Source organism: Aquarana catesbeiana, linkage group LG06 (genome assembly GCF_042186555.1).
Source record: "Aquarana catesbeiana isolate 2022-GZ linkage group LG06, ASM4218655v1, whole genome shotgun sequence".
Classification (NCBI taxonomy): Eukaryota; Metazoa; Chordata; class Amphibia; order Anura; family Ranidae; genus Aquarana; species Aquarana catesbeiana.
The window spans coordinates 97,350,724-97,376,745 of NC_133329.1; the positions used below are offsets into that span (position 1 = coordinate 97,350,724).

At 42.7% G+C, this 26,022-nt stretch overlaps 1 protein-coding gene across 3 annotated transcripts in view; it reads right to left on the minus strand.

The window, feature by feature from the left end:
- CASKIN1 (CASK interacting protein 1) overlaps positions 1–26,022 on the minus strand; it is a 396,595-nt gene that overhangs the window by 33,766 nt on the left and 336,807 nt on the right. For 2 of the 3 annotated variants that reach the window (XM_073636485.1, XM_073636484.1), the window contains exons 12-16: positions 19,186–19,301; positions 14,951–15,020; positions 12,282–12,376; positions 6,937–7,047; positions 3,883–3,984 (exon numbers count right to left, since the gene is read on the minus strand). In XM_073636485.1, coding sequence (XP_073492586.1) covers positions 3,883–3,984; positions 6,937–7,047; positions 12,282–12,376; positions 14,951–15,020; positions 19,186–19,301 — 494 coding nt within the window. The remainder of the gene's footprint in view (positions 1–3,882; positions 3,985–6,936; positions 7,048–12,281; positions 12,377–14,950; positions 15,021–19,185; positions 19,302–26,022) is intronic. The other variant, XM_073636486.1, reaches the window with a different exon arrangement.

Here is a 26,022-nt window from a genome sequence, read left to right on the forward strand (position 1 = left end):
GACAGGTAAGTGTCCTATTGTAAAAAGACAGCAGCTGCAGTATGTGTAGTTTTTTTTTTTTTTTTTTTTTTTGGGGGCGGAACATCGCTTTAAAGTGGTTGTAATCCCTTACATATACCCAGTGCAGTGACTGGCCTCAGGTGATACACAGAGATGAAACAAATCCTCCTACATTAATTGTTCCTGTCTATCTGCAGTCTTCTCTTCTCTAAATCCATTCAATGTGCAGAATTATAAAGCTTGCCTGAGAGTTCAGAAAAAAGGGGGCGGAGAACTGAAATTACACTTTGCAGAGCTCAGGAAGGAGAGCACACAGGAACAGAGCTGAGGCTGTCAATGGATTCCTCCTCTGTCACCATTTTTCTCTTGGTGTCAGGAAAACTTGTCCGAAGGGATTTAGGCTGATAGCAGAGGAATGAAGCAGCAGACAGAAATGACACGTAGTGCTCTAGATTGAGACAAGTACAAACATTAGAGGGATATGCTTTGCTCATATTTCATGTCTGAGGTTTACAACCACTTTAAGAGCAATTTCACACCTATATGGTGTGGTTTTTTTTTCGTGTTGCATTTAAGGCACACAAAATGGGAGTTTTGATGAAAGAGCATAAAAGATGCAGAATACAGGAATTTTATTCACCACACTTAAAACGCACATAAAACATTCAGGTGTGAACAGGGATTAAACAAAGTCTGAGTACTGGCCTCCGTCTCTTCCCAAAAATCCCTGATCCCAATATTTATCCCAGTTATAATACTGATTTCTTTGGACCTGCTTAGTAATCAGAATTATAGATTGGATCCTGAGGGTTAGGAAATAAAAATGGTGATACATTACTATACAGCAAAAAAAAAAAAAAACACACACACAAAAAACATAGTTATATATTAGTTTAAAAAACAAAAACATGAACATTTTTATTCTTAAATGCAACATCTGTCTAGATATTATCTTCCTGCAATTCCCTGTACAGCAGCACTAAGACTAGGAGTGGGAGAGCCAGCTCACTCAGCCAATCAGACTCTGACAGACGGAAGGTAGAGAGCGATGACCTTATCAGTGTGTCCCTGTTCCTTCACTTATTGGGGGTAGGGAGGTGACCAAGTTGTATTATCTAACTGCAGAAGAGTAAATTCAGGTCATCAAACTGATTGGCTAAGAAATGTAAGGACTGAAATACAAACCTTTTGGTAGGTAAAACAACCTCCTATATACACTCACCGGCCACTTTATTAGGTACACCTGTTCAATTGCTTGGTAACACAAATTGCTAATCAGCCAATGACAAGGCAGCAACTCAATGCATTTAGGCATCCATACGTGGTGAAGACGACTTGCTGAAGTTCAAACCGGGCATCAGAATGGGGAAGAAAGAGGATTTAAGTGACTTTGAATGTGGCATGGTTGTTGGCGCCAGACGGGCTGGTCTGAATATTTCAAAAACTGCTGACCTACTGGGATTTTCACGTACAACCCATCTCTCGGGTTTACAGAGAATTGTCCAAAAAAAGAGAAAATATCCAGTGAGTGCCAGTGCAAACTGGTTTGAGATGATAGAAAGACAACAGTAACTCAAATAACCACTCGTTACAACTAAGCTATGCAGAATACCATCTCTGAACGCACAACACATGGTGCCTTGAAGCAGAAGACATCGGGTGCCACTCCTGTCGGCTAGGAACAGGAAACTGAGGCTACAATTCGCACAGGCTCACCAAAATTGGACAATAGAAGATTGGAAAAACATTGCTTAGTCTGATGAGTCTGGATTTCAGCTGCAACATTCAGATGGTAGGGTCAGAATTTGGTGTAAACAACATGAAAGCATGGATCCATCCTGCCTTGTATCAACTGTTCAGGCTGGTGGTGTAATGGTGTGGGGGATATTTTCTTGGCATATTTTGGGCCCCTTAGTACCAATTGAGCATTGTTTAAATGCCCCGGCCTACCTGAGTATTGTTGCTGACCATGTCCATCCCTTTATGACTACAGTGTACCCATCTTCCACCCCCTCTTCTTTTCCTCTGGTTCAACCAACCTCTCATGCTTTTAATTGATTCTTGATTGATTTTAACCAGGATGCATTGCCAGTATTAGTTAGAGGCATGTTGTAATATCTTATATAAACTTGATTTTATTGTTATTCTGTATGCTGTGAGGAAGGCTTTGGCCGAAAAGCGTCAGTTTCAGATGTAGCCCTGCTGTTTGTGCTCAATAAAGGAACATAAGCATTCGTGTTGCTGACACTTTTGTTTATCTTATGTTTATGGGACATTCCAGCCTGTGCACCGCTACTCAGCTCACTATTCCTTCGTTGTGCGGTAGAACTTGGGTGAGTCTTTGTTTACCCATCTTCTGATGACTACTTCCAGCAGGATAATGCACCATGTCACAAAGCTCAAATGATCTCACCACTGATTTCTTGAACAGGACAACGAGGTCACTGTACTCCAATGGCCTCCACAGTCACCAGATCTCAATCCAATAGAGCTCCTTTGGGAATGTCGTGGAACGGGAAATTCGCATCATGAATGTGCAGCCGACAAATCTGCAGCAACTGCGTGATGCTATCATGTCAATATGGACCAAAATTTCTGAGGAATGTTTCCAACACCTTGTTGAATTTATGCAACGAAAAATGAAGGCAGTTCTGAAGGCAAAAGGGGGTCCAACCCAGTGTACCTAAAAAAAAAGGCAAGGTGTACCTAATAAATTGGCCGGCAAGTACATGTTTTTAGATGTATATTCAGCAGTTTACCTGGGAGGTTGGCTTTAATAGTTTCAGGACGCCAATATCTCCTGCAATACATTGGTTATCCAAGACAAATCTAAACGTTGCCTTTACCCTGACTGAACGCCTACAGCCCTGTCACTAATGATCACTTTTGAGGTCTATTGAACCCTACAGGAAGTAGAAAAATTAGATTGCCACAAGGTTGTTTTTAATTGTGTGTCTTTATTGATCATAGTAAATATGACATAGATAACCAATGTGTTAATTCCTCTTCATCAGGGTTTATAGATGAGTATTAAGACCTGTTTTTAGGGAGCCTGTCAAGGTTGCTAGACCAGGTCCATGAGAAGAACACCTGCCTTGGTACGGCTCATTTAAAACTATTTCAGCTCTATAAGCCTTGAAGAAGGAGGACTGTTGAACCCTCAAATGTGCTGGCTATCTATGTTATACGAACTACAATCAATAAAGACTTACTGGACCTGAAATAACCTTGTGCTTATTACTGTGGATATTCCTAAGAACCTCTCTGGACCCATCAGCTCTTGAGAGCTGCCTTCGTCACAAGTAACAAAGGACACCAATACTGTTGTAACACTGAAACCCAGTGGGTAAAAATGCTGCTGTAGTACAATTTAGGCCACGCTTAGCACAGCCACATAAAGATGGGGCTTTTTATTTATTTTTGTAGGTACAACCAGCGCCCAGATCGACCCCATAGGGCACTGTTTGCTCACCCCCACCTATGGGTCATTGCATTGTCTGTTGATATCCCTACATACTTGCGGCGGTTAGGGATATATACTTGTTCCTTTACTCTGCCTCTGCTGACAGATGTTTGCATGTCGTTATAACACGATACTCGACTTCATGTCTCTGACTTTGTACTTTCATTTTGTACTTTTTGGCAAATATGTGCATGTTCTATGTATGAAACCTATTTCCAATAAAATATTTTTGGAATTAAAGATGGGGCTCGGGTGGTGCCAGTATACACTTGAACATAATATGAAGGGTGAACAACCTGTGGCACTCAAGCTGTTGAGGAACTACAAGACCACAACAACTGGAGGGCCACAGGTTGAGCACCCAGCTTAAACCAAATGATCCCTAGCAGATACACCCATTTAGTATGTCCATTACTCACAGGTTTGTAGTCGGGCAACCACTCCCCGATGTTAAGGCTACTGATTTCTGAGACAATTTTCTTCCGGTGTCCAGGCTTTGTTACACCGATAGCAGTAAGATCCTGGATGTAAGAGAAAGGGAAGGGAAAGAAGATGATGACAGTCTCCATATTTTTATCAGTATAGATTTACATTAAGAGTAATAACAGTGTATAACGTGTAAGGCCCCTTTCACACTGGGGCAGGAGGTGCATCGGCGGTAAAGCACTGCTATTATTAGCGGCGCTTTACCGGAGGTATTCGGTCGCTAGCGGGGCGGTTTCCCCCCCCCGCTAACGGCCGAGAAAGGGTTAAAACCTACCGCAAAGCGCCTCTGCAGAGGCAGTTTGCTGGCGGTATTGCCGTGCTGCCCCATTGATTTCAATGGGCAGGAGCAGTGTATACACCACTTTCACTGCTCTGAAGATACTGCTAGCAAGACTTTTTTTTCCCGTCCTGCTAGCGCACCGATCCAGTGTGAAAGCCCCGAGGCTTTCACACTGGAGAGACAGCAGCGACTGTTTCAGGTCTGTTTGCAGGCGCTATTTTTTTAAGCGCAACAGCGCCTGCAAACCGCCCCGGTGTGAAAGGGGTCTAAGAAGCCTTTTTTTTCTCTAATGCAGCTAAAATCAATAACAGAAAAATCAGCACAAGGGACAAAACCAACAGTGAAGTTGGATGTATGCCTTGTGCTAATGCCACTTCTGTTGGGAGAAATTATACTCTGCCCATACCCCCCACAATCTTTTGCTGTGGCAGGAGTTAATACAGCTAAGAGGCTGTCACATGCCCAACTATTCCGGTCCCTCACACCCAGCTCCACCATTTTTAGAAGTCGAACTACAGTTTTCAAAAATGAAACATGGTCTATGAATGGAGGGGATGGACCTATCAATCACCCACCCATTCTCCATTCTTAGATCCTGAACCGTAGTTGTATTAACCCCCATTTCACCACACTGGAAGATTACTGCATGGGGGGGGGGGGTGCATAGACACGGGAGGATTTCAACTAAAAGAAGAGGCAACAACACAAGGGACACATCCTACTGACTGTAAGCTATGTCCCCTGAGCTGATTTTTGCATTTATTATTTTGGCTGTACTGTTACTTCTGAATGCCTGTTCTGAGTACTGCACATCAATGCTCTATCTTTATTAAACAAGTACAATCATATTCTTTCTGGTAATCTCTTTACAGTTTTTGGCAAGTTCTTTTTGTTCCACACTTGGTTTGCCATAGCTCTTTTAATAAAAAAAAAAAAAACTCGTGATGCTACTTATGTTTCTTGAAGGTGGTGGTCAGGAACAACTATGCCATCCCTTTAAAGCAGGGGTCTCCAAACTTTCTAAACAAAGGGCCAGTTTACTGTCCTTCAGGCTTAAGGGGGGGCAGACTGTGGCTGGTGGGAGTAAAAAATGGCATGCCATCAATGGGAATAAGCAATACACCATCATGGGCTTTAGTGGGGGGATAGTGCCCTATTGTTGATATCAGTGGGAAGAATAGTGCCCCATCATTAGTGTCAGTGGGAGGAATGGTGCCCCTTTGTTGGCATTGGTGGGAAGAGTAGTACCACATCATTGGTATTAGTTGGAGGAATGGTGCCCCTTTGTTGGCATCAGTGGGAAGAACAGTGCCCCATCATTGGTTTCAGTTGGAGGAATTTGCAGGAATAGTCAGTGGCAGGAATAGTGCCCCATTGTTGGTATAATAGGTGGAATAGTGCCCCATCATTGGCATCAGCAGGAGAAATAGTGTCCCAAGGGCCGGGTAAAGGAAAGCAAAGGGCCACAGTTTGGAGACCACTGCTTTAAAGGATCAGTGCCCCAAAGATGATATTTTAGATATAGATGGAGCCTGGTGAGCTGAGTCAGCCCCATCTTCTTATTTATATATATCTTGGATACTAATAGTGTGAAATACCGGACTTTGTACCTATCCATCTGGGAGGATAATGCATTTCCCTCCCGCTTTGTGTGCCCCAGCTTGTCCTGTTACATTCTCCATAATATAAAACAAATATAAAGTTCACCAGGGATGGTGTGATCACCTCATCATGAGTGCAGCTGTTGTGCAGACCCAGAAACTCATCTCAGAGATCTCACCATAATGATGAATTCATCAATCATTGAGTTTAACTCTGTGTCTTTACCAAAAGCTGAAATATTCGTTTTGGGTGGTCTGACCTTTTAAATTGCTGAGATGTATTAATTACAAGGGTTCTGTAGCTGACTTTATGCAGGTGAGGTAGTGAATTATTCCAATCAACCACAGAGACCATATAACTTACCATACATATGCTGGATGAGCCTCAAGAGGGAACAGAACAGAATTAGCAGAGTTGAATTATTAGAAGTGGAGCCCGAAAGGTCAAGGAGACTCATCACTAAAGTATTGGAAAACACGGGGCAGAGTGTTTAAGACAAAAGGGGCCCATCTTTACAAATTAGGCGCTCTGTTAAAGAATGTAAACACAATAGGGGACTTTTTCCTGAAACTGCTGCGGCATTGAATACCCAACTCAAATCCTCTCTGAGCTGTCGCGGTCTTGAATAAAGCCTTGTTGGTTGCTGGACCTGCTTAAGGTCTACAGCAGTGTTTCTCAACTCCAGTCCTCAAGGCGCACCAACAGGTCATGTTTTCAGGATTTCCTTCAGATGAAAAGGCTGTGGTAATTACTAAGGCAGTGAAACTGATCAAATCACCTGTGCAAAATAGTGGAAATCCTGAAAACATGACCTGTTGGTGCGCCTTGAGGACTGGAGTTGAGAAACACTGGTCTACAGTATAGGACTGGATCCACCAATTCTAGTAACAGCAGAGGAACTAAAAGCCACATGAAATTGTCAACCCATCCAGCTGGTGATGCCAGGCAAGGAAAGCCTGAATAGTGATCAACAGAGCCAGCTGTGATTATAGGCACACCATTCTGTATTTGCTTGTAAGGCAAACTGAGCAGATAGCATCAGAAGGAAGAATAACAGTACTGAGACAAAACTCTACTACAACCCCCTCATTGACCCTTCCCTTACCTCTGGGGTCATGCGGCTGATGGTGGGAATGTCATAGCCAGAGTTAATAAAATTGGGAGCATAGAGTTGGAGCTGAAACTTGCACAGCCACTGGAACACGGCTTCGGAGCTCTATAGGGCAGTAAAGAAATGGAGATACACATTACAGGTTCACTTTAAAAAATGAAAATATTGTAAAATAATAAACCTTTCTCATTCATGACATTTACAGTGCCTTGAAAAAGTATTCACACCCCTTGACATTTTCCACATTTTGTCATGTTACAACCAAAAACGTAAATGTATTTTATTGGAATTTTATGTGATACACCAACACAAAGTGGCACATAATTGTGAAGTGGAAGGAAAATTATAAATGTTTTTCAATTTTTTTTACAAATAAAGATCTGAAAAGTGTGGTGTGCATTTGTAATCAGCCCCCTTTACTCTGATACCCCTAACTAAAATCTAGTGGAACCAATTGCCTTCAGAAGTTATATAATTAATAAATAGTAATTAGAGTCCACCTGTGTGTAATTTAATCTCAGTATAAATACAGCTGTTCTGTGAAGCCCTCAGAGGTTTGTTAGAGAACCTTAGTGAACAAACAGCATCATGAAGGCCAATAAACACACCAGACAGGTCAGGGATAAAGTTGTGGAGTATTTTAAAGCAGGGTTAGGTTGTAAAAAATATCCCAAGCTTTGAACATCTCACGGAGCACTGTTGAATTCATCATCCGAAAATGGAAAGAGTATGGCACAACTGAAAACCTACAAAGACATTACCATCCACCTAAACTGACAGGCCGGGCAAGAAGAGCATTAATCAGAGAAGCAGCCAGGAGGCCCATGGTAACTCTGGAGGAGTTGCAGAGATCCACAGCTCAGGTGGGAGAATCTGTCTATAGGACAACGATTTGTGCATGCCACAAATCTGACCTTTATGGAAGAGTGTCAAGAAGAAAGCCATTGTTGAAAGAAAGCCAAAAGAAGTCTCATTTGCGGTTTGCTAGAAGCCATGTGGGGGACACAGCAAACATTTGGAAGAAGGTGCTCTGGTCAGATGAGACCAAAATTTAACTTTTTGGCTTAAAAGCAAAACACTATGTGTGGTGGAAAATTAACACTGCACATCACCCTGAACACACCATCCCCACCGTGAAACATGGTGGGGGCAGCATCATGTTGTGGGGGTGCTTTTCTTCAGCAGGGACAGGGAAGCTGGTCAGAGTTGATGGGAAGATGGATAGAGCCAAATACAGGCAAATCTTAAAAGAAAACCTGGTAGATTCTGCAAAAGACTTGAGACTGGGGTGGAGGTTCACTTTCCAGCAGGACAACGACCCTAAATATACAGCCAGAGCTTCATGTGTTAGAATGGTCCAGTCAAAGTCCAAACCTAAATCCAATTGAGAATCTGTGGCAAGACTTGAAAATTGCTGTTCACAGACGCTCTCCAACCAATGTGAGCTTGAGCTATTTTGAAAAGAAGAATAGGCAAAAATGTCTTTCTCTAAACGTGCAAAACTGGTATAGACCTACCCAAAAAGACTTGAAACTGTAATTGCAGCGAAAGGTGGTTCTACAAAGTATTGACTCAGGGGGGCTGAATACGGATGCACACCACACTTTTCACATATTTATTTGTAAAAAATTTTGAAAACCATTTATCATTTTCCTTCCACTTCACAATTATGTAACATGACAAAATGTGGAAAATTTCAAGGGGTATCGACCATTTCTTTGTAAGGCCCAATAAACAACCAAAGATATACTCCATCTTTATTTTCCTTTTACCAGAAATTGACAAGTGGCTTATGGGCAACTCCAGCCAAACACACAACAGTAAAAAAAAAAAAAATGTGATTCCCACACTTTTGTGATCCCGCCATTCCTTTTGTGCAACATTGCTACATAGATTTAGGTGGTGTAGTGCACCCCCTAAGGTGCCGCAGATGAACTTCGATCCTCCACTCCTGCACAGCCTGGCACACCAAATCTTCACAGGCATTCCAGAGTCAGAGAATAGTCTGTAGCCTTGTTTTTGTTATTTATTAGAGGGTTAATAGTTTGGATAGGGATGCGAAGTTATGGGATGCCCAATTGGCTTCAGCAAAACTTTAACAACTTCAGGGACATCTTCCTATATACAGTCTATATACAGTCTCCTTTGCTCTCCTCTTGCACACACTTGCTTGCTGGCTCCAGCTGAATCACTGTTAGTTGATCTGACAAGCTCTGGGTCAGAATTTAGCAATGGCCCTTTACAGTCAGAGACTTGTAGCCCCTTTGTTGTGTAGCAAAAATACAGTGAACAGCTTGCACTTCTCCTCTGTGACTACTGATCCCAGCACCACCTCTTCGGGCACTGCCAACCCACCTGGCTGCAGCTGCCCCTTTCACTAGCCCTCCAGGTTAACTCTACACTCCAGTCCTCCAGACTGACTCTCACCAGCCCCCCTTGCTTACTCTCAGGAGATCTCCCTGGGAGGGATGAAGACTTAAGCACACCCCTGTCTTCAGTGAGACTGGCTACAAGTCGCAATCTCCCCCCTTGTTAGTCCCCCAACAGTGCTGATCTACTCGCGCTGTGCACACTTGCTCCCGTGCCTCCAGGAAGGTCTTCCTCCCGTGTGTTGGAGCAGGATCCTTCTGGCACCCCAGCCCTGGCCCACAGCAGGACACCTTCCCTCCCTCTCCCAGACTAGAGGGCACCCCTGAGGACCACCAACAACATCCTCAGCGCTGTATTTCTATCTTCCACCCGACTGCCCTGCTGGCATGGCCCATGTCTATTTATGGAGTGGTCTCAGCCCCCTTCCAGCCAGGCTCTGGGGATTGGCTGAGGCTCCATAAATATTCAAGAAAGCTTCTCCTAACCCCCACCCACTAGCTCTATAACATTCTCCAATGTCCCAGAAACGGGGGAGACAATAGAGGACCTGTCAGGATGAGTCATCCAGCCCTGACTCACTGAACCCTGACCCAGATTCACAGCTCAGGCTTAGCCCTGAGCTAACTAGAATTTATCTACTTTAATTTAAGCTACACAATTTTTAGAACACAATAGAGGGTGCTACACTGGCTTGCAAGACTTTACATAATAATGAGGACTGTGTACTACTGTCCTCTCCTGGCAGCTCTTTGGACTAATAGTTTAGGAGAGAAGGACATATTTTGAATTAAAACAGCATACATTTTCAGCTCAGTGATGCCCCTCTCGTCATTTACATATGGTGACCCTAATGCCCTGTACACACGATAGGATTTTTCGATTGAAAATGTGTGATAGGACCTTGTTGTCGGAAATTCCGACCGTGTGTAGGCTCCATCACACATTTTCCATAGGAATTTCCGACACACAAAGTTTGAAAGCTTGCTATAAAATTTTCCGACAACAAAATCCGTTGTCGGAAATTCCGATCGTGTGTACACAAATCCAACGCACAAAGTGCCACGCATGCTCAGAATAAATAAAGAGATGAAAGCTATTGGCTACTGCCCCGTTTATAGTCCCGACGTACGTGTTTTACGTCACCGCGTTCAGAATGATCGGATTTTCCGACAACTTTGTGTGACCGTGTGTATGCAAGACAAGTTTGAGCCAACATCCGTCGGAAAAAATCCATGGATTTTTTTGTCGGAATGTCTGACCGTGTGTACAGGGCATTACAGTTTTGGCCTAATCCTAAGGGATATTAGTCTCTCTGCTTATATATATCTGTAACTGGAGGCCACATCACCTTCTGTAATATTATTTATTTTGTCATTTTAATTTTAAAAAGTTGGGCAGAAGAAGTTGGAAGATAAAATCTTCCTATAGCTGTTATTCTGTTATAGAGGAGACTGGTAAAAGACAACCTCAGACAAAATCAGTCGCCTCGTATAAAGTAGGCCAAAATGAGTGCAGATGTGTCAGGGGACAGGAGAGAGCCAGCTTTACTTACATGCAGTAATTAGTCACAGCTGGGAGATCAATGCATTGATTGCGGATAAGAATAACCTCCTTCAAGGTGAACCTGTTATATAGATACTACAGAGGCTTAACCTGAGCTCAGGCTGCACTGTGCTGCTTCACAGATAGGGGGCAGACAAACACAAAGGACTGACGCTGGTAGAGGATGCCAACACAAAGAATCTACTATACCTGCACATACACATAACTCCTGATTGTCCCTCATTGTAACCAAACCCCTCTATTCCCCCTTCTTTCACAAATAAATGCCCTTCAGTTTAGATCTGTATCACAACACTTTTCTGTAGATCTGTATAAATAAACTCTTCTCAGTATGTTTTTGTCTTAAAAAATACGTAAACCCAGTCACTAAAATCCTATCTAAGCTCTAACATGTTCATGTCATTTGAAAAGTAGATTTTTTAATCTGCAATCTGCAGCTTTAAAGCTGAACTCCAGGTATGGATTTTATTGTATAGTTACATTGGTCTAGCTTGGACCAATGTAAGTATGCATATCCGTGAACACCCGCTTGCTCAGCGGGGATCGCTCCGCCGATCCCCACTGAGCAGGAAGATGACAGGTCCGTCGCTGCACACTGTGCAGCGACGGACCTGTCAAAGCGCCGATCTCCCCTATGGGGGATCGGATGATGACGGACCGTAGTGTCCGTCGTCACCCGATCCTATAACGGATGGAAAAGTAGGGTTTTCCTCCGTTACACTTTTCGGATCGGAGCGGGTCGGATGTCAGCGGACATGTCACTGCTGACATCCGACGCTCCATAGGGATACATGTATGTCCGTTTTTCATCCGAAAATGGAAGGATGAAAAACGGACATACGGATCCCTCGTGTGAAAGAGGCCTAAGTGTCATTTCATGAGATCATTTATGAGGGCGTGTTTAAGGGTGTAATTAGGGGCGGGGCAGGGTAGGAGTGAGGCGGGGCAGGGTCGGGGTTTGGTGGGGCAACTGGTGGTGAGTAACCCCTGAGGTTTGGCTAGTAACTCAGGACTTGAAATGTTGAGCCCTGAAAAAATTATGGATTTTTTGGTACTGTAATGACTGCTAGGGGCAATATACTGTAGGTTTTACAAGTTTATACGGTTTAGAGCACTTGGGGAGAGTTAGGGCTCCCCTTTTGTCCTAGGAAAAAGAGGGGCACAGAGATCCCTAGGAAGTCGGCAGGATCTGAGTCTTTGCCAAGCTGCCTATTTGGTGCTTATTGTTGGTGTTAACGGCAGATGTTAGAAAACCTGTGTCTTTGATATGTCAAGCCTTGTCAGTAATATTGACATCTCTGGAATAATAGAACGTATGAGCAGGGTTTTAGAAGCAATGGGACCTAAATAAAACATTCTACAAATACATAGCGTTCTAAATATCCATAGTGATTAGTCATGGCTACCTTTCCTTCAGTCATAGGCTCCATTTTCTTCAGGTGGTCTCCGTAGGTCTGTTCAATATAGGGGGAGCTTGCTACGCTCTGGGGTCGTGGAGGTCCTTTATGCAACAAACAGAATATATTAAAATATATTTAAAGCCGTATATCACCTACTTCAATCCTGAAACACATCCCTGGTTTATCTCTAATCCCAGCAAAGGCATGGCAATAAAATCCATAGAAAGGTCACAGGGGAATCTTAATCTACAAAGAGAAATCTTTTGAAAATTAAGTACTGAAGTCAATTGAGAAATAATAAAAAAAACAAATATTCACATTATACACAGTGTTAGTGATAAGAGATTATAAACAACAATACTGATTAACCATTATGACAGAATTACAAAGCAACGCAGGGAATCAGACTGCCAACAAGACATTCAAAACATAAATTTCTGGACCCTTTTCACTCGGGTTTTCCGATCAGGTCTATCTATCGTTTTTTTCAGGCAGACCTAATAAAAAGCTCCATGCAAGTCTATGGCTAGGCGGATGTAAACGGACTTGTGTTTGTTTACATCTTTATACTTTGAATCTGGAAAAAAAGGACTGCAACACAACTTTATTGCAAAGCTGTTATGTGATGTTGTGCAACCCTTTATTGTTAAAAGTGTATGCATTGTTGTGCAGACCTTTATTGCTAAAAACAATGTCAGCAAGACTGGAAATGAGGCAGGCCACAGATGGTGCGATTTTATTTTCTTCAACCACAGGTTGCATGAAAGAAAATGGCTTGATACCCCCACCAATGCAGTCATTGTTGATAGGGAATCCCTCCTGTGGAGCTATTGTGTTCTCCCGGCAGGGCAGGGGAAAATGGGGATGGGGGGGGGGGGGTGTTGGCACCGGAGCCGTCCCTGTTGGGCAGTGAATATTGCTAGTAGCTATATCCACTGGCAATAATCGAATGCCGAAGATCTGACATGCTGGTTTTACCCAAGTCAAGATCAATGGATCGACTTGGGTACATTTAGCCTGCCCATAGATGGTTCAAATTCTCCCTGCTGAACTGGCCAAGACTGGAACGATCTATGGCCGACTTAAGGGTCACCGTACACCACATCATATGTCAAACACAAGGCCCTGGCCCAAATATCTCAGATTAGGTTTCTCTAAGCAGTGCAGTCATACTACTGGAACATTTCGACTGATAAGTGTGTCACAAAACCTCTTGGCTCCTTGCATCCTGTTATTAAGCATATGGAGACCAATGCAGTACAACACATGGAAAACTGTAAAGCTCACCATAAACAATACGATCTGATTGTATATTCTCCTTTGAATCTACCAACAAGAATGTAGTACAAGGGCCTGTCTACTTGGATATAAGTTGATTGGATAGATTAGGTAGGTCCTCATATTACATAGTTTTGGTAGATCTAATGTTAAATGTACTGAGATTGTAAGGTCAGATTGTATGTATGGTGAGCCTAAGGTAACATAATAGGAATTATAAAAAGACGCAAGACAAACAAAGGAAAAAATACAGAACAGGCAGAACAAGACAACATTGGGTTGGAGGTGCAGACAGGACAATACAGAAACCTATATTAAAGAGAGAACACAACATAAAAAAAAAAGTGCAATACAACACACAACCCTGCACAATGGCAAGGAGAAAAAAAAAACACAAAGACAGCACAACACCGGGAATACAAGGGAGCACGGGATGTAAAAGAAAGGGTGAGAATTACCAAGCACACACTTCTAAGTTACTATGTTAGTAAAGCTGGAGGGTTAACAGTTTAAGTCCAACTAGTAAAAATACAAACTCATCTAAAGTGCTTAACCCAAACCAGGGCTGTTAATGTTGTTAAAGCGTTAATTGCATGCTAATAAATTGTTAAAAATGTTTAAAGGTCATTCCAGTACATGTACCAACTACTAAATTGCATGTTGGCTAAATGTAGGCAGCAATGTATACCATTCCGCTCATGAAAATAAACAAATGCCTTCAAGCAGAAGTACGGAGTATAACCACCAACTTGACCATTTGACAACGGCTGATGAAATGTGTCCCAAAGTATTTGCACAGGATATGCTTCATGTACAAACAATGGCTTAACAAATGTACTTATGCAGGGTGCATGGTCAGGCACTAAAAAGAGAATATTTCGTTTTCCAAAGTACTGCAAACCTTAACATATTAGTTTTCACCTTTTTTATCCTTTGTTGCATATTAGTGCTGCTAACCTCTCTTTACAGCCACTTCCTGTCTACATGGACTCCTTGAGATGGCTGCATGGCATCTCTCAGAGCAGGCTTACTGATGGCGATAACAGTGAACCATGCCTGCGTAATGTGTGCTGAAACAGCCACAGATAGTCTCCATCAGAATTGCGACAGGGTAACAACGCAGGGGCACAATTAGGAGCCATGGACAGAGCGTTGTTGCCCCATAACTGGAAGTGCCTGAAAAAGACCTTTGTGGCAAAATAACCAGGTATTATTGAATGAAATCTGATAGAATAGAAAATTTACATTTGAATGGCATTAGCATGTTCAAATTATAATGATTGGGTTTACATATATGTTAAGAATGGGGGGCGTTGGTGGAATACTCAGTATCATGGCAATGTGTTTATTTTCATGAAAATCCTGCTTCTTAAACTGGATTTTTGATCTCAACGCACCTGTGTGGCCCTCACTGGCATCTCCAGGCTCCTGCCCCAATGCCTTCTGGGATAGAACAGTGGCGAGCAGCTGAAATGGAACGGACATGAGAAGAGAACCAAAAAGCATGTAAGAGGAAAAATGTGCGATGAAGAAATATGGAAACGTGATGTTCATGTTAATAGACAGTGTAGCTTCCTAAATCCACCCTCCCCCCACCTACCCATTGTGTAACCCTGAAAGAATTCTACATATTAAAGGGAAGCTCCACTTTTGTTAAAAAAAAAGCAATAATATATAATTTCTACACAAGCTATTGAATAATTTAATGTTATTAAAAAATACCCCCTGAAGATGTCATTATATAACGAAACGCGCAAGTCGGAGCGCACATGGTGTGTGACATCATCATGCAGAGCACCACAAAGTGGTTTGTTGGATCCGGTCTTTGACGGTTTGATATACAATTATAGCTTTTAATGATGTGCAATATTTTGTTAAAATACATTTTATTCTGAAATGCTACACTATAAGACTATTTTCAAATTTTTTGTGAGCGGAGCCTTTATTTGGGACCTTGAGAGAACCGCGATTTGAAAATTGAATACAAGTGTGCCATAAACATCATAAACAGAAGGCCCCAATTTGAAAAGCGCTGTTTGACCGCTCAATTTTACAACACCGTCTAGTAAAACAGAAGATCGCTATGAGGTCATTTTTTTAGGCTTGGAGCTGGTTCCTTTTTTCAATTCCTACTGGGACTTTCTATGGACCTATTTATTTATTTTTCACTTTTATTGAGTTGATTTTTCACCTATTGAGTAGAGTTTGTATCTGAAGTTATATGTATTTTTTGTTGTTTTATTTTAAGGGTATTCATTTATTATAATATTAGCGCAAAGCTTATTCATAAAAAAATACCCAAAGCCAGCTCTGATTTTCTAAAGCTAACAAAAATACTAAAATAAAGAAATATTACTTCTTAGTAACCTAGAGGTCCTGTGTACGCCATTGGTCTATATACAGAGTATAAAACATTCATTGAATGAATGCCAGAAACATTTGTACAAACTGAATGAAATTTCACCATATGCTCTCAAATAGATTACATCCTGTATCATCTAGTAGCCAAATTGCAATATATTCTCTCATTGAGGTATTTCAGAAAACTATATTGCATTTTGACCACTGGGTAGAGCTTATGATACAGAAATTAATGGATTTGAAAACATATGGTGATATTCAGTTCAGCTTGTGCAAAGGTTTCTGGTAATGGTGCAACAAATGTTTTATAAATAGATTCCATACATGTTCCCCAGAAATTTATTTCCACGGTCTTGTGATTGGCTCAATGGCTCTTCCCTGCAGTTTTTTCTTATTATAACACTGGGGCTGATCATATGACTATAGAGGAACGACACTCCCACTTAGGAAGCAGGAAATGAAGTGTCAGTTTCTAATAGGAGCTAGAGTTGGGCGAATAGTTTGGCCCGAGCATCAGTTCGGGCCGAATATTGGCTGTTCGCCCCGTTCGGGGAACACCCGAGTTTGGGTGTTCGGCAGGTGTTCAACGCGCCGAATGCCCTGAAATGCACTGCACAGTGCATTTTTCACACTGATTGGGTAAAGTTTTGCCCAATCAGGGTGCAGTATAAGCTGGTTGTTAAGGAGTGGGGTCGGGAAGCCGGCTGCGGCGTCCTTAACAACCAATGAGTCATCAGCTCTCAATGGGCTTCCCCACTGACAGCTGAATAAAAAAAATAAAAAAAATTGCTGGTAAAAAAACGGCGTGGCCCATACTAGACCCTTATGCAGCCCAGCAGGTCAGGAAAGGGGGGGGGCGAGCGAGCCCCCCCTCCTGAACCATACCAAACCACATGCCCTCAACACGGGGGGGGGGTAGGTGCTTTGGGGCTCTGCCCCCCCACCCCAAAGCTCCTTGTCCCCATGTTGAAGGGGACAAGGGCCTCATCCCCACAACCTTGGCCGGTGGTTGTGGGGGTCTGTGGGCAGGGGGTTTATCGGAATCTGGAAACCCCCTTTAACAAGCGGGCCCCCATATCCCAGCTCCCCTTGTGAATGAGTATGGGGGAGCATAGTAACCCTACCCATTCACCAAAAAAAATGTAAAAAACAAAACACACAGTTTTTTGACAATTCCTTTATTAAAATTTTTTAAAAAGTGTTCCCCGATGTAAATCCATTGTCAATCACACCGCACTCTGCACCCGAAAAGTAAATTAAACAAAAACGTCAGAAGGGGGCGGTGCCACCAGGTGACGTAGCCAGGTGGCCCCGCCCCTTACCTACATAAGAACTGTCAAATGGCTTAGCCTGCAGTAGGCGACCAGCCTTCATGTCAGCGGGAGCATTTTTATTTTTTTTTCGGGTGCAGCGGGCGGCGTGATTGACGATGGATTTACGTTGGGGGACACTGTTTTTTTTTTTAATAAAGGAATTGTCAAGAACTGTGTATGTTTTTATTACTTTTGGACACTTTTTTGGGGTACCTACCCCATACTCATTCACATGGTGGGGCCGGGATCTGTGGGCTCCCTTGTTAAAAAGGGCTTCCAGATTCTGATAAGCCCCCTGCCCACAGACCCCCGCAACCATCAGCCACATTTGTGGGGATGAGGCCCTTGTCCCCATCAACATGGGGACAAGGAGGTTTGGGGTGCCCCAAAGCACCCAGCCCCCCATGTTGAGGGCATGTGACCTGGTATGGTTCAGGAGGGGGGCCCTCGCTCATCCCCCCTCCTTCCTGATCTGCCAAGGCTGCTTGCCTGGATAAGGGTCTGGAATGGATTTTTGGGGGGAGGGACCCTTCACGCTTTTAAAAAAAAATTTGGGCATGGAGTTCCCCTTAAAATCCATACAAGACCTGACGGGGGGCGTCATTTTTTTTCTTAATTTGTTTTCAATAGCCGAGTGCCAGCAATTGCAAATGCGAGTAATTTTAAATGTGATTTGACTCTTTGCTTTCTTTAGAAATGTCATTTTTGCTGCAGCAGGATTTAAACACGGTACAAATGCACCACTTTACAGGCAGACTAAGGGGACCCCCCAGGCACTATATTTAAAGGAATTTTTAATTTTTATTGTTGCAATATTAAGCATCATTAAAATTACTGCTCCTGAAAAAACAATTGTTTTTAAAAAACATTCTTGCATTGATACATTTCCCCCAGGGCAGTACCCAGACCTCCATACCACTTTTATGGCCAATACTTGCATATAAGCCTTCAAAATAGGCACTTTTGATATCCTGTTTGGCTCCCATAGACTTCAATTGGGTTCGTCATTCGGGTTAGAACATTTCCCCTGTTTGAAAACCGAACAGCAGATAAAAGTCTTTGATGAAGTTTGCTAAGATTCTTGCAGTGTAAATAAAGGACATTTTCCTTAACAAAAGTGGAGTTATAATTTAAGCACAATTTCAATAACTTTATTAGTGGCAGGTATTTTTTGCATTTAATCAATAGGCAGCCAGTTAGATCACTAGGAGATTACCGAATCATCCCGGCAATGTCATAATTCTTAATGACACAACTGACAGTTTAAGATTAAATGCAGATGATTTTTTTAAAAAATGACTATATGTAGTAAACTCTAAACCTTGACTGTCACTCAAACACAGGGAAGGCAGCCATTATGTGTCCTGGCCAACTTCTAGAGAGTGCAAATTATCAATTCACTAGAAACCGGTGAAATCCTTATGGCACACGGGCACTTATTTCCTAGGAAAACAAAGCTGAACATTGGCCTAGCAGTCGGTAAGGCTGCCTCCATTGAGTATGAGTGAAAAGAATATTTTAACATATACTAAGTTACCCTACTTACTGGTGAGGCCTCCACTAATATCAGACCAATCTGCTTCTATAACTAAAAACCCAGACGGCAGTACTCCCACGTTATAAGAAGCAATGCAAAGGAAATTAGATATTTGCTTAATTGAACTAGAAAATTGGTAGCTGAAATCTGATCGGCTAGTGTAGTCAACCCCTCTTTTGTTTTACTGGTATTTATAACTGAACCCCGGTATGTAAGCAGTTATGGGATTTATGCACCAAAAGCTGTGCTCCACCATTTTAACTAATTTGCTATTCCCGTAATCCCAACAGTATATTATTATTTAAACAATCCTCACTCCAATATTTATTGGACCACTGTTAGTAGATCTGCCTAGAGCCCCTTTTCTAGTCCAACCCTGATTTTAGATTTAAATAGGAGGGCAGTGTCCCACTTTATATACCTTGACCCCCTCTGCACTAGCGGGTATAGCATGGGGACTGTTAGCACTCTGACCGCTCCCAGAACTTCGACCACTGGCGCCGCTTCCTGTACTCCCCATGCTGCTTCGATCACCACCTGGCATGGGAGCAAAAAGAAGTTTGTATTAAACAAATCAGGGGAATGTGTTTAATTTCCTTGTCCTAAATCAACTAATGAACTGTGGCACCACTGAAGCACCCCTGGCAAAATCACTCAGGCCACCCATAGACCTTAATAAGGAAAGGGATGGTCAGCACTCAGGATGACATCCAAAAAAATAGTATTCCTTTATTGGAAAGACATGTACAATGTTGTAAAAACAGCTTACGCGTTTAGTCCTTAGCCATGACTGTAGACCTTATCCCCAGTAAAACTAAGTAGAGGTTTAGCGCAACAATGGCTGAAGTGATGTCAATTTATGACCTAATGAGTTTGTTCGACACCAGCATCTATAGGGCATGGCATTCTTTTTAAAACCCTTTAAGTTGTAACCAAAATGTACCTTTTTAAATAAACATTTCCCCCAATGATAGCCAAGAAACCACTTTGATTGTTAACTGGCTCAAGAGTGCAAACCAAATAAGGAGATTCCTTTTTTGCATTAAAGTGGTTCTAAAGCCTAAACATTTTTTACGTTAATGCATTCCTTGCATTAAAGCAGAGTTCCACCCAAAAGTGGAAGCTCCGTTTGTTCACACCCTCGGGGAGGGGGGAGCGGATACCTATCAAAACCAGGTATTCACTCCCACTTCCATCTAAGAATCGTTGTGCGGCGATCTATGAAACATCTGGCCCCTCCTCTACAGGTCTCAGAAGACAGCGGGACCATTCAGAAAGCGCAGCGTGACTCGCGCATGTGTTGTAGGAAACAGGCTTCACTTTCTGTTTCCCTGAGTAAAGATGCCGGTGCCTGCACCTAGAGCCAGGAAGATTGCTACCTTTTTGCATTAAAGCGGAGTTCCACCCAAAGTGGAAGCTCTGCTTGTTCACACACCCCCTCCCCCCTCTGCTGACACATTTGGCACCTTTCTGTGGGGCAGATACCTGTCAAAACCAGATATCTGCTCCCACTTCCATGTAAGATGTTGTGCGGCAATCTACGAAATATTTGCCCCCCCCCCTTCGCTGCCTTCTGGGAGACACACAGGTCCCAGAAGACAATTCAGAGAGTGCAGTGTGACTTGCGCATGCGCAGTAGACAACAGGCTGTGAAGCCGCAAGGCTTCACTTCCTGTTTCCCTTAGTAAGAATGCCGGCGCCTGCACCCGGAGCCGATGGACAGGTCGGCTTCGAGTCGACTTCGGGTGCCGACATCACAGGCTCCCCGGACAGGAAAGTGTCCTAATATTAAAAAAAATATTAATTACATTTTCACCCAGGCTTGAACTCCACTTTAAGGTAAAAAAATGTTTAGGCATCAGCATCCCACCTCACTCGCCCTTTTTTAGTTACCTGAGCTCTCATTTGATCCAGCGCTGTGGGCTTCTGCAGTTCTTCTCTCCCCTCACTTCAAGCTCCCCCTTTGTTGGGGCATTGGTAGACCATTGGCTCCCAGTGCTGTCAATCAAAACCAGTGATGAGGTACTGGGGGGCCGAGTCCCGCTGTCTGTGTCGATAGACGCAGCAGCGGGGCTCAGGAGTGAGCGTGCACAAGTGCCCCTGTGGCAAGTGGCTTCTCATGGGGGCATGGGACAGAGAGGAGGGGCCAGGAGCGCTGGTGGGGGACCCGAGACCCATTGCACAGAGCAGGTAAGTATAGAGATGTTTGTTATTTTGTTTATAAAAAATGCTTTACCTTTACAAACGCTTTAAAAAAAAATGACTTCACAAAGGCTGTATATGTTGGCCAAACATGTGCAGGTTCAAGTGTACCAGATATACACGCCCATGCCAATGCTCAAGTAGAAATGCACAAACTGTTGAAGTATGCACTGGCGTATTTGCCTTTGAAATACATCAGATTAACTTCAATACTTTCTGGATGGTTTTAAAGTGTTGTAACTGTATGTAATCTTGTATCTTAGTCCTTATTTAAATATTTGTTGGTTTCACCTGGCTTGTTCCTTACACCGATTCCCTGGCGGATAACTTGTATCGGTTACCAACCTGACCTGTTCTTCTAGCGAATACACACCTTTGTCACCTGCTTTGATGTTAATGCCTGATGTTTTCTCCTAACCAGGAATCTATTTTCCTTGGCTCTTTTTTCACCCACCTTCACCCTGGCTGACCTAACATCCCTGTACCCGTTACACCATCCTATCTTAAAACTTCTCTTGAATATGGAGCCCATGCTGCCTGCCCTCATCTAACCTCCTAAACTCTTTATAAAACCACATTTATAGCATTCAGCTGCTCTGAACTCTCATGGTAAGAACTACCATCTCCTAACCTTGGATAAAGCCCCACCAACTTGACTTCCGGAACCCAGGCCTGTACCAAGGCTGTCTTGAGCTATACCTAAGTATACAGAGCAAAAACTTGGCTTGTGCTTCAGTCATGCCACCGGCTTGTAAGCCAACTGACAGGCTAGCTAATGACAGAAATAAGTAAAAAAATGTTGGCTTCAGCTGTAGAGAGGTGAGCGGTCTACTTGAAAAAGCTGTGATGGCCTAGGCTACTTTGTAAAGCAGATCTAGCCTGTGCAGAAGGTCCTTCACAAATACAAAATCTCTGCAGGGAAGCTTTGTAAAAGCAAAACAATATTTTTCAAAAGTAATGTCCTAATGAAAAAAAACCCATACTACAAATTACATATTAGCCCTGCCTCCTCTCCCTATTGTGATTTTCTGATTTTCCTATCAATTTTATCAGCTGTAAGCGGAGATGAAAAGTGCTGCACCATCTGTACATGTGACAGACTGTTTTCTACACTGACTTGCATCAGATCCAGCTACTATCTGCAAAAACAAACAGGCTCTCCTGTGAATAGGAAAAAAGTTCGGAATCAACCAACCGCCTCTAGTTTGGACTGGCCTAGGGACAAGGCTACATTTTCATTATTTTCCCCCAAAAATACAAAGAAGCCCTTTTTTGGAAAGCACATGTTTGTGCTGCTATAGAGCTGCAATTGAATAGGTGACATTTTTACAAATGACTGAATGATCCTCTGTAATCTGTAACTCGAATGCCCCGTACACACGATCGGACTTTCCAACAACAAAACTGTGGATTTTTGTTCGAAGGGTGTTGGCTCCAACTTGTCTTGCATACACACGGTCACACAAATGTCGGCCAACAATTACGAACGTAGTGACGTACAAGACGTACGACGAGCCGATGTGATATCTCCATTACGAACGCTAGTTTTACAAGACCGATCGCTTCTGGCTCATACTTGATTCCGAGCATGCGTGGACTTTTGTGCGACAGACTTGTGTACACATGGTCGGAAAGTCCGACAACAAACATTTGTTGGCGGAAAATTTGAGAACCTGCTAGCCAACATTTGTTGGCATAAAGTCCCACAACAAATGTCCGATGGAGCATACACACGGTCTGACTTACCGCCAACAAGCTCACATCCAACATTTCCCGTCGGAAAATCCGATCGTGTGTACACGGCATAACAGTAATTGATGGATGCACCACACTGAGGAAACCGGTGGTAGCTTTGAAGCTCTTTGGCAGCAAAGCTGGAACAGGTAACTGGTGGTGGTTCTAAGAGGAGAGGCTCCTATTGATCCATGAGCAGAAGTTACTGTTTGTTAAGAACATTTGCATTTGAACAAGTTATTTACTTTCATACTGAAAGTAGAACTGTGGTCAGGCTTTGGATATTTCAGATATTGACATATTTCTAAAGAGCTGTAAATAAGCTATAAAATAAAACAAGCCCTTACTGACCTTTAGCTGCAGGCACCGTGGGGCACTTCATCCTCAACATTTCCAGCAGAAGCACTGAAATTATTCACAACTTCCTGTTCCTGTGCACCTGTTTTGTATTTACTTTAGAAAATTTGTTTTTTGTTGTTGCTGGAAGGGGGAAGCAGAGCTATGGAGATAAAGTAAACCGAAAACTAAGAAGCTTCTGCTGCAAACTTTGAGAATGAATTACTCCACAGTGTCTGCAGTTACAGCTGTCAGTGAGGGCTTGTCTTAAAATTAATTTACTGCTGGTCAAGAATATGTAAGTACGGTATTTGCAAGTCCACTGCCTGTTCACAGTTCTACTTTAAAGAATAGAACCCAGAGCAACCCCACATTTGCTTTGAGGTTTTACAGAACCCTATGATGTAGATTTACAAAAGGCAAATTAACTGTGCACTCTACAATAGCTGTTGCACTCATTTTCCATCAAGTTTAGTATATGTGGTAAAGCTTTACAGGAATACCCAATCAAGTGCAAGGAAAATGTAAAAAAAAAAAATGCATTTTTGCTTACATATGACTGGATGATGGAAATCAGCGGAATTTAACCACAAATGAGTGAATGCAACTGCACTAGCAAAGTGCAATGTCTATTTGACATTAGTAAATCCACTCCTATGATTCCCTGGGGTGTAGATTTGTACAAGGGATGCTTTGCAAAGTCAGTGCAAATGAGCACAAATCATTTCAGTATGAGCATGTTTTATTCAAATAATTTGCACTGCGTTTGGCAAATATACATCTTAACAAATGCTGCTTGTAGGGTCCAGTGAAACCCACAAGTAGCTGCTGGAAGACTCCATGTCCCAATGTGTATCCAGATGCAGTCATGATCTAGGCAACGTCAGAATGACAGCATACACCTACACTAAAGACAACATAATTTTCCTGCCAAAGCTGACACTGCAAAGCAGGACAATAAAATGTCTAATTTAATTAAAAAAAAATGATATGCTGATCAATGAAAAAATTACCAACATTCTCCAAACCCAAATTGCGTATAACCATGGCTTCTCTATGCCTTACCAACTCTGAATGCCTCAAGCCTGATCTCTATTTTTTCTGATTTGTGACCTGAGCTTGTGGAGACCCTGCCACACACTCCTCCTCTCTTCTTCCTCCTCCCTGGTTTCTCTCCTATCCCTCTTCTCTCTCAGGTCTTTGTCTACTTCTACCTCCATTTGTTCATCCTGACTGGTTGTTCTCTTTATCAATGTGCCCTATTGCTCTTTCATTCTGGGGTAAAACGCCAAGAGGTTCGATTTCGCAAGCAATACTTTGGAAGCTCGTACAAGCGAAGTGGAACAATAAAGGAAACCAATACTATTGACAAAACTGATCATTCCACAGTCCTGCTAGAGTTCTATCATCATCCCATTGGCTCCTCCTCGCCATGAAAGTGCTGTTGAAACACCCTGAGAATGCAGAGTCACTGCTGTAGCCTGTAAAATAAATATCAAGTGCACAATGCATCAGAAGTGGAGATTTCATGAAAAGACACACAGTGAAAAAGTGAGGATGATTCATTCATGGGGTAGACGAGCTGAAAATGTGGACAGGTAGTTGCTGGCAGTGACAAGGTTCCATGATGTATAAAAAGAGCAACTACCCATTAACCTGCTTCTTTGGTGGACATGCAGACTGTACTTCGCAACGCACAGCCCCCCATTGGTGGTGAAGCGGTTAACAGTGATTCAAAGTGATTACAGCAAATACCAGAAGGAAGGCATAACTTGGCAGGAGAGATGGAGAAATCTAGAAGTGGGTAATAAGTTATTTTTCCTGTTGTGTAAAAAAAGCCACATTGCAATATTGGGTGTAGCCACTCGATCCTGTTTTATGAGGATTACCAAGTCACAACAGTTGGCATTTGTGGCTGATGTAAGCCCAGGAGAAGATTAAAACCAATCCACACTGGTTTCTTTAAGTACGTGATGAACTCTACTGCTTGCATTTTCCAAAGTCCCTGTAAATATTTATAGCCAATATTTTTGAACTGCAGAGGATTTCATAGCGTACAAAAATATGTCCAAGGCTGCGATCACAGCATGGTCCTAGGGCAGCAAATTCCAGGGTTTGCTTGTCTTTGATTTCTGTTATCACATGAAAAAGACGCTGTTACTTTGCCCATTCATGTTAGTTTTCCCATTCAGGACGAATTGATAGTGTCTGTACATATATGCATTTTCATTCATGCCACCCTGCTGCCTGTCTAAGCTCTGGTGTTGAGTGGTTTCAGAGCTTAGACAGGGGGATGACATAATGGCACACCCCCACGTGACAGTGTTTGGGCCTGGTGATTGGCCGCTCACACATGCCTTGATGAATGGGTTGTGCATGGCCCCAGAACATTGGACGCTTTATTGTGCAATTTAAATGCATTAAAAAACAGTATTCTTTAACTTTATTCTGGTGTGCGGGTGACATATCCTTATGAGGTTCTTTTTTCAGTCTGTGTTCCCATTCGGTCGATTCCCCCCAGGTTTTCTGCCCTGATGACACCAAAAGCATAGCTCCCAACTGTCCCCGATTTTGGGGGACTGTCCCTGATTTGTCCCTCTTTCCTCCTCATTCCTCCCTCATTTTGGTCTGACCTATATAGTTGTATATAAAATGCACTATTTATCTTTCAAAAAGTGTTTCCCAGTGCTAAACCTTTCATCCAGTTACTAAATTGCTGCATTTGTAAATGTCAAAAGCCAATACAAAGAATAATAGTGATTAAAAAAAAAGCACGTGTGAGTTTAACAACTTTTTTTTTGTATGATTCTCCTTTAAGGGGGCATGGCAAGGGGTGTGTCCTATGCCCACACACTTTTGCCAATAGGTGCCCCTCATTCCCTTCACAAAAAGTTGGGAGGTATGCCAAAAGAAGTGAAGAAAATACTCCCATATGTTAACACAGCCAATAATAAAAACGGATAGTTTCTAATGCAGGCCATATATT